This window comes from Nycticebus coucang, chromosome 6, assembly GCF_027406575.1.
Source record: "Nycticebus coucang isolate mNycCou1 chromosome 6, mNycCou1.pri, whole genome shotgun sequence".
Classification (NCBI taxonomy): Eukaryota; Metazoa; Chordata; class Mammalia; order Primates; family Lorisidae; genus Nycticebus; species Nycticebus coucang.
In genome coordinates this window covers 128,203,188-128,221,247 of record NC_069785.1, presented here as the reverse complement: position 1 = coordinate 128,221,247, position 18,060 = coordinate 128,203,188, and the positions used below count along the sequence as shown (strand labels likewise).

Sequence of the window (18,060 nt, the reverse complement as noted above, 5' to 3'; positions counted from 1 at the left end):
TGAGCCTTTGTGAAGCTGACAGGTCATTCGGATGTTTGCCTTCTGTGTGTAAACAAGGCCAGTAGAGCAAATATTAGTGGAAGGAGAGTGGCACTAGGAAGAAAACCCCATGGGGGCCTCTCAGTGTCCAGCAGTGCTCCAGCGCCTCTCAGCCACTTCCCTGCCTCCTTCCTTTCCCTGTGGCTGATGACATTCACCAGAGTTCCCAGGAGAAGAGAACCTTGGTGATGCTGCTTCAACTTCAGAAGCCCACAACTCACCAAAGCCACAAGTTCACTCCAAACTTGAACCAGAAATAGGACTGCAACACCCATACGTCATGGAAAATAACAGCTCATGTTTATTGAGTGCTAGTATGAATTGTGTGAATTAATTTAATTAATCCTTACAAGAATCCTATGAAGTAGGCGCTATCACTGTCTCTACTTACATTGTAGAAACAGGTAAAAAAAAATGTTAAGTGGGTTTTCCGAGTAAAAGGGGAAGGGCTAGATTTTTTAACTCAGGAAGACTTTAGAGGTCATGCTCATAACATATAATATACAGTGCCCTACTGTATAGACAGACGGATAGATGGACAGTTGGACTATACTTATCCAGATGTACAGAAAATAGAAGACAAACAGGTGCCTTGGGGCTGGAATTTTATTCTGCTTCACTGTTCTGAGGGATTTTAAATAACATGTGAATTTTTATAGATAATTTTTGAAAATCGGTATTTCTAGCTAAACCTTCAGAGATTCTGAATATATTAGGTTCAAGGTACAGCCCAGATAGTATTTTTAAAGATCTGCCCAATTTTTGGGCACACTTAGATTAGGAAATACAATAATTACAACTCTCATCTTCCTAGAAAATAAGTAAGATGTCCTTAACTCTTTAGTATATGGATCAGAGATCAAACTGAAGGAAAACCACAGAATAGATATTTCTTTATTGGTTAATTTAGATTTTACGTGATTATACGTCTTCCCTCACTGTCCTAAATTATACACATGTAATCTGTTACATTTAACCTTGGAGGAAACATCTGTTCCTGGGAAACAGAATCTCAGAATCAGGAGTTGGCAGGAAGAAAAGAGAGAATAATAAAGAGAGAAAGAGAGAGAAATGGAAAGAGAGAGAGGGAAGGAGAGAGAGTAAGAGAGAGAGAAGGGAAGGGCCACAGGACAAGAAAGAGAGAGAGAGAGGGAGGGAGAGAAAGAGAAGAGAGAAGAGAGATGAAGAGAGAGAGATTGAGAGAGAGAAAGACACTTTCCTGTCCGTATTTGGGAATGACACAGAACAGAGGGGCCATGCCTAGAGATTTCAGAGGGGTACTGAGCATTCCCTCTGCTACTGTTGGCAGATGTGAACAGCAAGATGATGCCCAGCGGAAACCAGACCTGGGTGTCCCACTTCATCCTGGTGGGCCTGCACTACCCTTCACCACTAGGGGCGCTGCTCTTCCTGCTCTTCCTGGTCATCTTCCTCCTCACTGTGTCCGGCAATGGGCTCATCATCCTCACCGTCCTAGCAGACACCCGGCTCCACCGCCCCATGTACTGGTTTCTATGTCACCTCTCCTTCTTGGACATGACCATTTCTTGTGCAATCGTCCCCAAGATGCTTGCTGGCTTTCTTTTGGATAGTAGGGTCATCTCCTTTGGGGGCTGTGCAGTCCAACTTTTTTCTTTCCATTTCTTGGGCTGCACAGAATGCTTCCTTTACACACTGATGGCTTACGACCGTTTCCTGGCCATTTGTAAGCCTTTACACTACGCTACCATCATGACTCGCAGAGTTTGCAACTCCCTGGCTTTAGGCACCTGGCTGGGAGGGACCATCCACTCCATTTTCCAAACCAGTTTCATATTCCGGCTGCCCTTCTGTGGCCCCAATAGGGTGGACTACTTCTTCTGTGACATTCCTGCCATGTTGCGTCTCGCCTGTGCTGACACTGCCCTCAATGAGCTGGTCACTTTTGTGGACATTGGCTTCCTGGCCCTCACCTGCTTCGTGCTCATCCTCACTTCGTATGGTTACATTGTGGCAGCCATACTTCGAATCCAGTCGGCGGATGGGCGCCACAACGCCTTTTCCACCTGTGCCGCCCACCTCACCGTGGTCATCGTGTACTACGTGCCCTGCACCTTCATTTACCTGCGTCCTGGCTCACAGGAGCCCCTGGATGGGGTGGTGGCTGTCTTCTACACGGTCATCACTCCCTTGCTGAACCCCATCATCTACACGCTGCGTAACAAAGAGATGAAGGCCGCACTGCGGAGGCTGGGAGGCCGCGGGGAAGTGCAGCCTCCCTGACTCCAGCCCCCACAGACGTGCAGGGGGCACTTAAATGCAGGGGATAGGCCTGGACACTGAGGCCTGGACACTAAGAAAACTTAGTATGAAAAAGAAAGATTCACACAGAAAGTAGAGGATCCCTAGGTAGAAAAGTGGAAACTCGGAAAGATGCACATCGTAACCTGCTCTCAAACATGATTTTCCATAGGTCTTCCGTTAGCACCAGTGAAAATCAGAGCAACTCAGCAAGGGTGGTACCTTAAAGGAAAGATTCAAGATGCATAAAATGTCCATATGAAAGCTCAGCTTCTCTGTGGCAACCATCGCCATCTATGTTATTGCTTCTAATCCCTACACTGATACCTGCCTACCTCTTCACAGGCTCTAAATAACTTTCAAGCCAACCATCTGTTTTCACCTTGACAAATACTATGTGAGGTAGGTTATTATTATTATTCCCATGTAACTATAGGGAATCTGGAGATCAAGAAGTAAGTGGATTGTCCAAATTTCTTCTCTTTCCTTTTACCTTGAAAAAAAAAAAAGGTATATGACCTTGGACTTGAACTTGAGGGGGTCATTACATGTGCACTGCACCAGGACCTTCATACATCTGGTCTTTTGAACTTACACAGGGATCCACTTAGGTAACATGGATGTAGGTATATTGAACAAGAATAAGATTTCTTGCACTGCAAACATCGACTGGATCTCCATATTACCTTCATGGATATTAATAAAGCAGAGCATCTGAGATGGTGAACAAATGTATGTGCTACCACACTCTCCTGACTGTTACGTAGCTCTGGGCAGGGTGGGATGAGGCATGATGCTCAGTTGCAAGAAGACAAATAAAAATGACCTGAAGCCCATTCTAATGACTGTCCTTATTAGAATGTTGTCAGTGTCTAAATGTGGGTCTTTTACTTTCAGTACCTCTTGGATGCTAGAGGTGCTTTTTTGCTGATGTTTCAAAAGTACCTGGGCAAATACAGCCCAAAAGGATTACTATGTTTCCCAAACAGCTCCAATTGAGGAGAACTGATTTTTATGCACCAGGAGCTTTGTGAGAAGAAATGTATGTTGTCAGTGACTTTCCTTATTGTAATAGCAGAGATGGCAAAGTTAAACATCAAAATAAGTATGAATAGGCAATCCAAATCAACTCAGGAAAATTTATTCAGTATAACTCTCAAACTGTGACATTGTCATGTAAACCAAATGAGTTTATAATCTATGAAAAAATGCGCTCATGTATGAGATATATAGTCACTTTCTATATGACTATAAAATAAATAAGAAATAATTTAGATAACTCAGTATATAATAAGTATCATTATTGAAAAGAAGAAAGAGGGAGAAAGACAGAGAGAGAGCAATCATTAGGTCTATAATTTATAAATCTGAATTCCAAGGAAAGATAAGATAATCTGTGGTTTAAAGTTCTTGTAAAATCTAGTCCAGAGGTGGGGAAACTACAGCTATAATGGCACATGTGGCCTGCTAGGTCATTAGGGATGTCCTTTTGACTGACTCCAAATTTTACAGAATAAATTCTTTTATTTTTATTAATACTATTTCGTTCATACTTTATACATTTATTTTTTAAAAATACCAAAAAATGAAATAAGTTTTTATGAAATAATCCTCCCAGATGGGTTAGCACTATTAGAACATTATTAAGCGATTAATCACACTAAGCTTATGATTTAGTTCTAAAAACCCCTGCATGACTGGTGTCAATACCACACTACGCTGGTTGGCGAAAGTTTATAGCACTCAAGTAAGACGATCTTTGTCAGCTTTTGACAATGGTGCACTGTGTTTCTGTTTGAAGTGGAATTTGTGAATAGTGGCAAAGTTTGACAGTATTTTTTAATTCTGTCTGCTTAATAGTTCCTCATATCAAAGAAGACCAAAAGAACACTGAAGGAAGAAAACAGATTTTTAATTAGTATTGGGAATTGCCATCTTATCTTGTTTCTGCTAAAGATGAGATGGTTTGCTTGCTTTGTGATACTGCAATGTCAATATTAAACAAATTCAATGCTCATCATGACACTCATAAAGATCACAAATATTTTAAATTACTGGGAGAGGCATAAAAGGCTGTATTGCAGAAATTAAAAGACGAAAATCAAAAGCAAAGGCAATTCTTTCAAGGCAGCAATAAGACCTGGAAATAATGCCACTGAAGCAACTTATAAAGTAGCTTATATATTCAGGGGGTGGAGGAAGGGAAACAATTCAATGGGTTAGAAATTGTGAAAGAATTCACTATCAAGGTTGTGGGATATTTAGACTCTGATAACATTTCAAAGTAAGAACAACTTCCTCTTTCAAGAATCATGACTGATCAGCAACATGAACTAGTTTTCAACTTAACAGAACAACTTCATGCGATACATTAAAAGGAAAGCATATACAGTAGAACCTCTATAAGTTGACCACCCAAAGGACTGTAACAAAGTGGTCAACATATGGGGGTAGTCAACATAAGGAACTAGGCCTTTATCCATGTAGTGCATGTCCCATGTATGAAAATTGGGTCCACTTAAGAAGGTGGTCAAGGCAGGGAAATGGTCAACTAACGAGGTTCTACTTCATATATTATTCTATCACTTTGGATGACTCAACTGATACCACTGGTAGGTGCAAGTTTTATACCTCATTTTGGTCATAACAGAAGATTTTCTTTGATACAGATAGTTACTCACTGAAGATAAATATCATGAAGTTGGACTGAATTTGGTAAATTTAGTGAGTGTACGTAGACAGTGCACCTTCCATGACAGGAAAACATGAAGGGTTTATTGCACAGATCAAAAAAAGAATTAATAGATTCGGATGGTCTCATTTCTTTTCATTGTATCCTGCATCAGCAAAATCTCTGTACTAAAGCTACTATTTTAAGTGATACTTTGCAAAAAGTTATAAATATTGTTAACTACATTCGTTCAAATGCAATATGGCATCATCAGTTTCATAACATGCAAAAGATGAAGGGATGAAGAATGCGGTATTCAGTGTGGATTCTCCATATCATTCTAAAGAGCAATAACTACCACAGGGACAGGTGATAGCCAAAATTTTATCTATGTGAGAACAGATAGTTAAATTTTATGAATAACCGAATCAGCAATATGAATCATTGAAAGAAGATTTCTATAGGGATGCAGCATTTTTGTGCGATATCATGTCAAATAAAAGTGACTTGAATATTTCTTTGCAAGGTAAAACTAGATTTATGTATGATATGTGGAAAAAAAAATCCAAGCATTTTGCAAAAAGCTATCTTTTTCCAAAACACTTCTTCATTAGGAAGTTTTGGATGAATATTTTCCCTAGTTAGCAAAGGTCATTGATGAGCAGGTATAAACTATTATTAGTATTTTGTCCTCTCTTATTGATGAACGATGCTCTGTTGCATGGATATACCCTTTTTTTTTTTTTAATCCATTCATTAGCCAAGGATCAAGAAAATGTCTGTTTCCAGGCTTTGGCCACTGTGCAGTATTCTACTATAAACATTCATATGAAGTGTTTGTATGCACATAAGTTTTCATTTGTCTTGTATAGATTGCTAGAAGTAGGAATGCTGGGTCATATGGTAAATTCATCTTTAAATTTTCAAACTAAAAGACTATCAAACTATTTTCCAGATTAGGCTGTCCATTCTACACTTTCATTAGCAATGTCTGGGAGTTTCAGTTTCTCCCCATCCAATAATACGTGTTACTCTTCGTTTTTATCATACCCTTTCTAGAAAGGTATGAAAAAGAAAATCTGAACATGGTTGGTTGCAATATTGGAAATACATATACAACTGATGTAAATAACAGTATAATATATTGATTAAGCCAACATTGGAACACTCTTTCCAAGTAGGGATTGCTTCTTTGTTGAACTTCTTCTAAAGTTTCATAATTTTTTCTCAGGAACATCATAGGAAATGTCATTACATTGAATAAATTATTGAATATAAAGAAATTTAAGGTTCCACATGCACTGCTCTATCAGCTGGGAAATAATAGTAACTACATTAAATGTAGCACCAATGATAATATCCCTATTTTAAATTTGAGAAATGAAGAAACAGAGAAATCAAATACCATGATTCATATCTTTCGAATAATAAGTGGGAAACATGGGTTTAAAAAGTGGCAGCACCTGTAGTTCAGCGGTTAGGGCGCCAGCCACATGCACCAGTGGTGGAGGGTTCAAACCCGGCCCTGGCCTGCCAAACAGCAATGACAACTACAACAACAACAAAATAAATAAATTAAGTTTATAGGTGTTCAAATAAACTTGACTTCTTGCTATTTCTACTGTTCTATCCCCCAAATGTTACGAAAAGTTTAGATTTTTTTCCCTTTTGTTCCTCTTAGGGACATGACATGTGTACATAGTTCATTGAAACACTACACAGTAGTACATGCTCTGATACTTATTAATAATTATCATACATGCCATTAAGTTTCAGAAATTAGTGAATCAGTATTAGAGAAAATATTTACAAATGGCTCCTAAAAGAATTAACGTTCAAACTCAACCATCAAAAATAGATTCGAGAAAGTAGAGATTAAAGGTCTTCTATTCAAAATGAATTGCCATGATGAGCTCAGGGAGTGGGTATGGAAAACTAAGAAGATGGGACAAGCAGCAGTCTGGATAAAAGGAGTTTTTAGGGAATTGCAGGAGATAAAGTTTTTTATGATAATGAAAACAATTTATAGATAATTTTAAATGTCAGACAAAAATATACTTTATGTCTCCGACAGTAACAGTTAAAAAAAAAAGAGATTAAATGTGTCATGTTAAGAAAACTGACAAAGCAGTGGAATACAGAATCTTTTTATTTATTAGGGAGTATGTAACAGATAGGACATAAAATGCCCGTGTGAGAGTCTAGGTATAAAATATGCAGAGGTAGAGTTAGGCAAATCTATAGAAATTGAAGCGACAATAGAAGAGGAAAAAGCAGTTTAAAGAAAATTTTCACCTAATGCAACATCTAATTAGTTTAGTAGGTTGAAAAAAAAATAGGGGAAAAAAATCAAAGAATTCTTAAAATTTTATTATGGACCAGTGGAAAAATCTCAACAACAACAACAAAAAAAAAGAAGAGCAAAAAATTCCCAAAGGTTTAAAACAAAGTTTTACAGGAAGAAAATGAAATGTTCTGAACAAATTGTCCTGGTGAATTATTTTACTCTCCAGGGCTTCACTATCATACACCTGAGGGTGGTGGGTAGCTGAAATTCTAGAGCACTCCCTCTGGGGGTAAGGTGGGTGGGGCTGCTGTGTTTCTGGCTGATGTAATAACACCCAAACTGCAGGCAAGACTTACCCCAAGATGGGATGCTGACACACAGCATAACGACCCTGCTTGTCCATATCTGCAGCAGGGCAGAGTAAATGGGGACGACCAGAAGCATCACAATTCTAGAATGCGAGCAAAAAATATATAATCATTGAGAACAGCGTTTATAATCCATATTATTTTGCATTTCTTCAAATAACATTTGTTGTGTGGCAAGGGGGATGTCCCGCAGGGGGACAGAGAACCCCAACCAGACGGTGGTGAGCCACTTCTTCCTGGAGGGTCTGCTGTACACAGCTGAACACCCTGCCCTCTTTTTTCTCCTCTTTCTCCTCATCTACACCGTCACAGTGGCTGGGAATCTCCTCATTCTCCTAACTGTGGGCTCTGACCCTCACCTCCGATCCCCCATGTACCACTTCCTGGGGCACCTGTCCTTCCTGGATGCATGTTTGTCTACGGTGACGGTGCCCAAGGTCATGGCTGGGCTGTTGACTCCCGATGGGAAGGTGATCTCCTTCGAGGGCTGCGCTGTCCAGCTCTACAACTTCCACTTCCTGGCCAGCACCGAGTGCTTCCTGTACACGGTCATGGCTTATGACCGCTACCTGGCCATCTGCCGACCCCTGCACTACCCAGTGGCCATGAACCGTCGTAGGTGTGCAGGGCTGGCTGGAGTCACCTGGGCCACAGGTGCCATGCACTCTGCAATCCACACCTCCCTCACCTTCCACCTGCTCTACTGCGGGCCTCACCACATCGCCTACTTCTTCTGTGACATCCCGCCTGTGCTGAAGCTGGCCTGTGCAGACACCACCATTAACGAGCTCGTCACGCTCACCAACATCGGCATAGTGGCTGCAGGCTGCCTGATCCTCATCTTGGTATCCTACGTCTTCATCGCCAAGGCTGTGCTGCGCATCCGCACGGTGGAGGGCCGGCGGCGGACCTTCTCCACCTGCACCGCGCACCTGACCTTGGTGTCCCTGTACTACCTGCCGCCTGTCTCTATCTACCTGCAGCCTCGCTCCGGTGGGGCAGGAGCTGGGGCCCCTGCCGTCTTCTACACAATCATCACTCCCATGCTCAACCCTTTCATTTACACTCTGCGAAACAAGGAGGTGAAGCGGGCCCTGCGGAGGCTTTGGTGCCTTAGTCCCCGAGAATCTCAGGTAGGCAGCCCACCACCCTAACCTGGGTCACCCTCTTGATTCGCCTGCAGGCAAAGCAATTATTCACATCACTATATGAGGAGGGAAAATCGTTCAAGTGGAAATCGGAACAAGTGAGTTGCAGCTCGGCCACAAACTTCCCACCCTACCCCTGCCTGCTTCAGTGTCCGGGTCACAAATTTTTTCATCCATAAAATGAATTGGCTGGATTAAGTAATATCCAGAGCATCTCCAAAATCTAAGTTCTATGGCTCGGAGGTATGTGAAAGGCTATTCATATCCTCATTAATTTTACTAAGTGATTTTTGTAATCTTTTTATGAAATAATTTTGTTAAATCTTTATGACTAAAGAATAATAAAAGAATATTACTAAAGAATATCGTAAGAATACTGAAAACAAAAATGGAAGGAGCAAGCGATATGATGAACCTTTATACACATATCTCTCAGAGAAGAAACCACATGTTTTAGAATACTAAAATACGAGCACAAGGAGAAAAGTGACTTGCCTAAGATTACTTAGAAAGTGTCATCATTATTCCACTCACAGTAGCACATAGCTAAGGCCATATGAGTAGTAGAAATAACATGAGTTTGGAGCCAGTTGGACCCACTAGTAACCTGATGCTGATCAAACCAGCCATTGATTGTAGAGTTTTGTACAAATTTTATACCTGGAGTTTTACTCTCCTCTCTTAACAGTAAGATTAAGAATACCTACTTTGTAGAGTTTTAGGAGGACTAAATGAGATAATTATTTTAAGTACATGGTGTTAAATAGATGCTTTGGTAAAGCTTCCAACTGTCTGAAGGATTGGCAAGTTTTTTTTTATTAAATCCTAAACACATAGATCATGTATACATTAATGCATGTTTGGGTACAATGTGTTGATTTCATATAGCATTAGGAGCATTTACATCACACTGGTTAATATAAACCTCATCTTGTTTACTTAATTATTGAGTTAAGATATTATACTCTATACTTAATAAATCTGACAAGTATTTAATATCTTCATTGAATAAGCGTTTATAGAGCAACCACAAAACAATGGACATTCTAAACGTCAAAGTGATAAAACATAGTTCAGAGTTGTAGTTGAAGTAGCTTGCCATATAAGTAGGAAGAGTCATGCTGTGTTAAGAAAATGAGTGAATGATCCCAACTACTCTGTGGACCGAAGAGGGCCTTGCCTTAAATGCCAAACAAAAGAATTTAGATTATGCTCTAAGTAACCTACCTATTTATTTCTCCTTTTCTTCACCCTCTATAGAAATATCTTTATCATGAGAAGCCACTGTTTTAAATGCTAAACCATGGGATAAAGGAGAAAAGAGAGGTAGTAGTTAAAAACTATAATAGTGTTCTAGATATAAGAGAAAAAAATTTTGTCATACTTGGGTGATGACATTAAGGATGAAGAGACATTTTATACAATTAGACGTGTTTTAAATGGGGAAAACTGAAAGAATGGGAATAGTAACTACAATCATTTTTGATGTACATATCTGCACAGCACTATATCAATCCTCTTGAGATCTATATTTCAAGGAAATATATATATTTTTTGAGACAGAGTCACACTATGTCGCCTTAGGTAGAGGGCTGTGGCATCATAGCTCACAGCAACTTCAAACTCTTGGGCTGAAACAATTCTCTTGCCTCAGCCTCCTAAGTAGCTGGGATTACAGGCTCCTGCCACAATGCCTGGCTTTTTTTTTGTTTGTTTATAGTTGTCATTGTTGTTTGACAGGCCCTGGCTGGATTTGAACCAGCCACCTCCGATGTATGTGGCTGGCACCTAAGCCTTAAGGAAACATGTTTATTTATGTTATGCAGATGAAAGAATGAAGATAAGAGAGGTCAAGTAACTTTTATAAGACCATGCCAATAATAATAGTTGAAGCCAAGATTTAACTCAATCGTGTATGGCTTTGAAGACTATGTATTTGGCTTGTACAATAATACCTTACAGATATCAAATCCCATCCTTATTGCTTACTCAATAATATTAGAGGTCTCAAAATCATTCTAGGCTTTTAATCAAAAAAAGGCCCTCCTTGAAATAAGGATTCCCTGATCTATGAATAGTGCCTATTCTTCTGTAAATACAGGATCTGAACCTAGCATTTCTGGAATGGAAAAATACCTAGAAAAAAAGAGAGAGAAATGCAGCAAAAATGCGGCATTCATCCAGAATTCAAAGTTATTCTCCCTTGTCCTACTATCTCAGAGTTATTGATGTATCTGTAGGAATGCCAGAAGTAATTCTGACCAACTCATCATTCCCATAAAAGTAGATTTAAAGTACAGGTAGAATACAGAGATCTGACAATTAAGTTCTGAAAATTCATCCTAGAAATAAAGCTATGTACCTCATTGCTGAGTATCATGACAGTCACCTTGAAAGCATTCCCCTTGGGAAACTATGCACTGATGCCAGCATCTAGTCCACCTTTCAAAGCAATTTTGGAACTCTTTCTAGAACGACCATCAGAGCTGTCCTCATACAAAAAGTTATGACAATTAAGTTCATGAACTTGCTACCCTGCACTTACATCGGCAGCACTGTACACAAAAAACAACTCAGTACGGTTTTATAACCTTGGTATATTAGTGTCTTACAGCTGTGTTTATGTTGATGTGTAGTGGTGTCTTCATTATTGTTGTGTGTGTTTTTGTGTGTGTATGACAACTCTGATGGCCATTCCAGAAAGAGTTCCAAAATTGCTTTGAAGGGTGGACCAGGTGCTGGTGTCAGTGCATCGCTTCCCAAGGGGAGTATTTTGAAGGTGATGGTAGTGATGATTCAGCAATGAGGTAGGTAGCACTTTTCCTAGAATGAGTTTGTAAAATTCAATGTCAGATCTCCTATACGGAGAGTCAAATATAGAATGGGAGGTGGTGCTGAAATCAGCTATGATCTTGTCCTACCAGTCCTCAATCTCATCAAATGGCTGCCTTCGGAAATGAAAGGATAAATTACACAAGAAGATTGTGACTACAAAGTTCCTGTAATATTTTTCTCTTCTCCTCAACTTTGGCCTTAACAGTCATTTCTATCCAGTCAGAATCATTCCCTCTCTTGAAATCTACTCCTCCATCTTCCTATTTCTTGAGCATCATGGATTAAGCATCCCATTGGCTCATTGATTATAGACCTTCATAACCTGTCTTATATTGTTATTAAATGTTTCATGTGTTGGGCAGCTCCTGTGGCTCAAGGAGTAGGGCGCTGGCCCCATATACCAGAGGTGGTGGGTTCAAACACAGCCCCAGCCTAAAAAATAAAAAATAAACGTTTTATGTGCATAACTACATTGGGAGAACTTGAAGAGCCAATACCCCTTATAATTCTTGTGTTCCAAGTTTAAAAAAACACTAGTAAAATATTTGTTAAGTGCAGGATCTGGAAATAAAACAAAACACATATATATTCTTCACAATAAACTTGTCAAGAAGGAATGTTCATTTTGTACCCAGTAGGGGAAAAAGAAATTGCTACTCCCAGTTGTTTTTCTTCAGTCAGATATTCCTATCTTTGGGTTTGAATTTCAGAGTTAGGAGATTTGGTGTGTATACAGTACATTCATGTACATATTATAGGTTTACTTGAAATATGAAGGGAAAGGGGACCAGAGAATTAACTAGTCTTAATTAAAATGGGAAAAATTCTACAAAAAGAGGACAACTACATATAGAACTGATATTTTCCTTATGATGAATATGTGTCAAATAGGAAATAAAGGTTATTTGCACACGATAATTTACAGGGAAGAACATGCCACAAGAATGACTCAGCATTCTTACTATTGGTCATTCTATGCAAGGAAGTTTCTGAGGCAAGTTCACCAATACTCTTGAAGGTGGAGGGTACAAAAGGAATTATGCATGTAGTCAAGTAGACTAAATGCCCTCAGGTAATGAAGGACTTTCACAGTAGCAGTTGCATGTAAGTAATGAACATACAAATGATTTGTAATTTCAGCCTATTTTTTTTTTTTTTTTGCAGTTTTTTGCCAGGGCTGGGTTTGAACCTGCCACCTCTGGCATATGGGGCCAACACCCTACTCCTTTGAGCCACAGGCATTGCCCAATTTCAGCCTATTTTTAAAATTATATAAAGATCTGTAAAACAGTAATTGTCTCTAATCTCCCTGGCAGCAATAATGTTTAATAAAATAGCATTTCTTCAAAACTATACTGTTACTAGGATGTTTTCTGGCACACTTACATCTGCTTCTCATTTAAATTATTGCTAACAATTCTGCTATGTAAATTAGAGTAAATGTTTGAAGACTAAAACCAGGAGAGCACAGGCGGTAGAGAAGCTATGATGGATGAGGTAATGTTTGCCCAGGAATTCTGGAGTCAAATGTTCCCGAACCAGTTTATCACACTTGATTCAAAAGAAGTTTTCTTTGAGACAAGGACTACTAATCTTTGAATAAAAGTCCTTGAATGTAAATAATTTTCTATTTTATATATAAATTTACCAAACTCTAAAATATTGGAATAGATTGTATTTTCCAAAGGTGACTGTAACATCTTCTCCAAAACAATATCTCCCATCTTTGCCTTGTTCTTGATCTTAAAGGGAAAGCATTTAGGTTCTCATGAGGTTACCTTAGGTTATCATGATGCTAGCTGTGGGATTTTCATAGATGTCCTTTATCAGGTTGAGGAAGTCTCCTTTTATTCCAATTTGTTGTGCATTTTTATTAGGAATGGATGCTTGATATTGTCTGTTGCTTCTTCTTTATCTACCAAGATAGTCATACATTTTTTCTTTTTTGTATGTAGTCTGTTACTATAATGAGCTATAATGTTTGGTTTTCAATGTTAAACCCACTACATTCCTGAAATAATTATCTTTTTATTTATCGTTGAATTTGATATGTTAAACATTTGTTAATTGTTTTTGTACATATATTCTTAAGAAACATTGGTTTGTAGATTTTATTTATTGCAATGTTTTTATGTACTTTTGTTAGCAAAATAATGCTATTCTCTTAAACTGAGATGGTAAGTACTCTAGGTCCTTCGATTTTCTGTAATTGGCATTATTTCTTTTCTTAAATACTTGACAAAAATCATAAGTGTGATTATTTCCATATATTCTACTTTTACTTATATACCAGTTAAAAACTCCACAAGGTGGGCGGTGCCTGTGGCTCAGTGAGTAGGGCACCAGCCCTATATACCGAGGGTGGCAGGTTCAAACCTGGCCTCGGCCGAACCGCAACAAAAAAATAGCTGGGTGTTGTGGTGGGCGCCTGTAATCCCAGCTACTTGGGAGACTGAGGCAAGAGAATCACCTAAGCCCAGGAGTGGACTTTGCTGTGAGCTGTGTGATGCCCTGGCACTCTACTGAGGGCAATAAAGTGAGACTCTGTCTCTACCAAAAAAAACAAAAACAAACAAAAAAAAAACTTCACAAGGCAAATTATAATTATTTTTTGGTCTGAGTAGGTTATTATTTTTTAGAAGAGATTAAGTAGTATGAAAATGGCTTTACATTTATCCCAGTAGTTATTTCTGGTACCCATTCTCCTTTCGTGTCGCAAAGCTTTCAATCTAGTATTATTTTCCAGTGTCTTGAAGAAGTTCCTGGAAACACTACACTGCAAGTGAGCTAGTGATTAATTCCTTTGACTTTATTTTTTCTGGAAAAGCCCCAATTTTACATTCACTTATTACTAAACTTTTATTTTTGATAACTATAGGTTTACAGGCAGGTGTAACAAATGATGCAAAAGAATTCATCGAAGTGGCAGAATGAGAGTTCCCAGCATTTTTCCTAATACAAAAACATCAATTTAAATAACTATCAACACACAAAAATATCTTTGCAAGAGCTAAAAGAAAAACCTATAGGGACTAATAAACTAAGTTGTAAGATGCAAAATCGACATGCAAAAATCAGTTGTATATTTTTACACACTAATAGTGAACTGTCTAAAAATAGTAAGAAAACAATCTCATTTACAATAGGAGCAAAAAGAATAAAACACTTAGGAATAAACTTAACCAAGGAGATGGAAGACTTGCACAATGAATACTAGAATACACTAATGAAAGAAATTAGAGACAAATAAATGGAAAGATATCCCATTTTTATAACTTGGAGAATAAATATTGTTAAAATGCCCATACTACTGAAACCAATCATATATTCAATGCAATCCCTATCAAAATGGCAATGGCATCTTGTACGAAATTTTTAAAAAATTCTAAAATTCACATGGGATCACAAAAGACACTGAATGGTCAAAGAAATCTTGAGCAAAGAAAAAAAAACAATACGCCGAGCACAGTGGCTCATACCTAAAATCCTAGCACTTTGAGAGGCCAAGGTGAGTGAATTGCCTGAGCTCAGGAGGTCAAGACCATACTGAGCAAGAGCAAGACCCCACCTCTAAAAAAAAAAATTAGCCAGACATTATTGCAGGTGCTAGTACTCCCAGCTACTTGGGAGGCTGAGGCAAGAGGATCACTCGAGCCCAAGAGTTTGAGGTTGCTGTGAGCTACGATGCCACGGCACTCTACCCAGGGCAACAAAGTCAAACTCTGTCTCAAGCAGAGTCATTACCCTGATTTCAAAACATATTACAAAGCTATAGCAATCAAAACAGTATGCTAATAGTATAAAAATGGACATGTGGAGCAATGAACAGTATAGACAGGATAGAAATAAATCTACATATATCTATGTATGATCAACTGATCTTTAGTAAAAATGCCAAGAATTCACAAAGGCGACAAAGATAGTCTCCTCAATAAATGGTGTTGTGAGAAATTGGATATCCGTATGGGAAAAAATGAAATTATACCTTTATCTTACACCACACACTAGAATTAACACCTACTAGATTAAAGACCTGAAAATGATACCTAAGGATTTAAAAGTTCTAGATTAAAATACAAGGGGAAATCTTCTTAAAATTTCACTTGGCAATGATTTCTTGGCTATACCCTAAAAGCATGAACAATAAAAACAAAACCAAAAAATGGATAAATGGGACTACAGCAAACTAAGAAGCCTCTAAACAACAAAGGAAATAATTGACAAATAGAAAATAATTCTAAAACTCAAAAGATAAGTTGACAAGGATGTTGAAAAAAACGTTATACCATTATGAACCAGAAATCCCACTTCTGGGTATATATCCAAAAGAATTGAAATCAGAATCTCAAAGAGGTACACATATCTGCACTCTGGTGTGCATTGCAGCACTATTCAGAAAAGTCAAGACGTGGAAGCAACATAAATGTCCATTAAAATATGGGTATAAGCAAAATATGGTATATACCCACAGTAGAATATTGATCAACCTTTGAAAGGCTGATCTCTTTGTGGGCCCTCTAATTCAGGGTAAAGCATGCAAGTGGGCCATTCCTGCAGCTCCTTATCAAGACCACCAAAGATTAAAGGAGCCCCAGAAGCAGCCCAGACAGGGTAACTTCATTAAGACCATCCCTACATGGAGAATCAGCAGGCAGGTGGGCTGAGACCTTTGGACTCCTGCTGGGCAGTTAGATTAGGGAAGCTGGGTTGTTTGCCCTGCCAAGATAAAACTTCTTTTCCCTTTCTGAATGAATTATTAGGCTATTATTGACAATTTATAAAGCTATGTTCCCAATTATCCAGGTGCAACTCTTCTACCCAACCTTCCTGGGGGCTTGAGACTCTTTCAATCCTATTTTTGAATTTTGACACCTTTGCATTTTTTCACAAATGCTTAGGTTTAGAGATCAATAAAAAGTTTCTGAGGCACTGGAGTGCTGCAGCACTGCCTCAAACTGCCACTTAGCAGGTGAGACAGTGTATGCCTCTCCAGGTTGTCCAGACTTTATACATTAAGTTTGTATGAAGTCTCCTTCTTTCAGTGTCATCTTTCTTGTCTGCCCCCAGCCCAGGTTGGGGTACCCCTGGAATCCTGACATATAGTAAGAGAAATAAGCACAACACCGAAGGACATTTTCCACATTATAGCTGCCTGAAAATTTACTCAATCCAATACTTATTTAGGCTAACCTGACTTTTTAAAGATTTTAATATTTCTGGAAGTCTTATGATGCAATCAGTAATCCACTCTTTTTTATGGATAACTTACTCATATAACAAAAAAGGTAAATTTTTATGGCAAAGGAGGAAAGATTAGAAACATTCCATGAAAACATGTAAACAGTGCATAAATGTCCTTGTTTAGGAAAATAAAAATCAGATTCCAAAAAATCAGGATCTAGAACGTTACCTACTCCACATACATTCTCAATGTGGACAATACCCAATAGAATAATGCTGTTGAGTAGTTTATGAGGTAACTCAATTAATAAATAGATGTTTCAGTTTTCCCTAATCCATTTGTGTGGGCTAATCAAATTAAGTAGGCGTATAAAAATAAAAGGAGCCAGACACAGTGGGTCACACCTGTAATCCCAGCACTGTGGGGGGGACTGAGGAAGGAGAATTGCTTGAGCTCAGGAGTTCCAGACTTTCCTAAGCGAAAGTGAGACCCTGACTCCTAACAAAATGAAAAAACCCAATCGGGCACTGTGGCAAACACCTGTAATCCCAGTGGCTTCCAGAGGCTGAGGCAGCAAGATGCCCACAGCCCGAGTCTGAGGTTGCAGTGAGCTATGACACCATTGCACTCTGCTCAGGGCATAGGGTGGGACTCTGTCTCAACAAAATAAATAAATAAATAAATAAATAAATAAATAAATAAATAAATAAATAAATAGAAAATAAATATATTTTTCATTTATTTAAAAAAAAATGTTTTGGAAACAGTCTTACTCTGTTGCCCAGTCTAGGGTACAATGGCCTCAGCCTACCTCATAGTAACCTCAAATTCCTGGGCATAAGTAAACTTCCTGTTTCAGCTTCCTGAGTAGCTGGGACTACAGATGTGTGCCACCATGCCTGGCTAATTTTTCTATTTTTAGTAGAAACAGGGTCTTACTTTGCTCAGGCTTATCTCAAACTTCTGATCTCAAGCTATCCTCCTTCTTTGGCCTCCCAGAGTGAGAGGATTACACGAGTGAGCCATGATGCTCAGCTTAGAAATGCATTTAGAAAAAATAAAAATTAACAGTGATACCAGCCTCCCCTCAGACTGATATTCTATCTTTGCTTTAAGAAATAATGTCGGACTTCAATCCAAAGTATCTGTTTCACTAGGGTGGAACAGAAACCAGCTGAAAACAAGGCAGAACCATTTAGCCCCACCACACCAGACAGGGCCCCAGTTTCTCAGGCCACAACACTGTACGG

The 18,060-nt window shown here is 38.7% G+C and overlaps 2 protein-coding genes across 2 annotated transcripts; both read left to right on the top strand.

The window, feature by feature from the left end:
- The first annotated feature begins 1,311 nt into the window (after positions 1-1,311).
- On the top strand, positions 1,312-2,301 carry LOC128588864 (olfactory receptor 10G6). Its single transcript, XM_053595624.1, has one exon. The coding sequence runs from the start codon at positions 1,363-1,365 to the stop codon at positions 2,299-2,301; it is 939 nt and encodes a 312-aa protein (XP_053451599.1). The 5' UTR covers positions 1,312-1,362.
- Positions 2,302-7,827: 5,526 nt separating this feature from the next.
- LOC128588863 (olfactory receptor 10S1) lies at positions 7,828-8,799 on the top strand. Its single transcript, XM_053595623.1, has one exon. It carries the CDS (start codon positions 7,828-7,830, stop codon positions 8,797-8,799), a length of 972 nt encoding a protein of 323 aa, XP_053451598.1.
- The last annotated feature ends 9,261 nt before the right edge of the window (positions 8,800-18,060 follow it).

Coding starts and splice junctions, on each gene's coding strand:
- LOC128588864 (XM_053595624.1), top strand. CDS start 1,363: ATGATGCCCAGCGGAAACCAGACCTGGGTGTCCCACTTCATCCTGGTG.
- LOC128588863 (XM_053595623.1), top strand. CDS start 7,828: ATGTCCCGCAGGGGGACAGAGAACCCCAACCAGACGGTGGTGAGCCAC.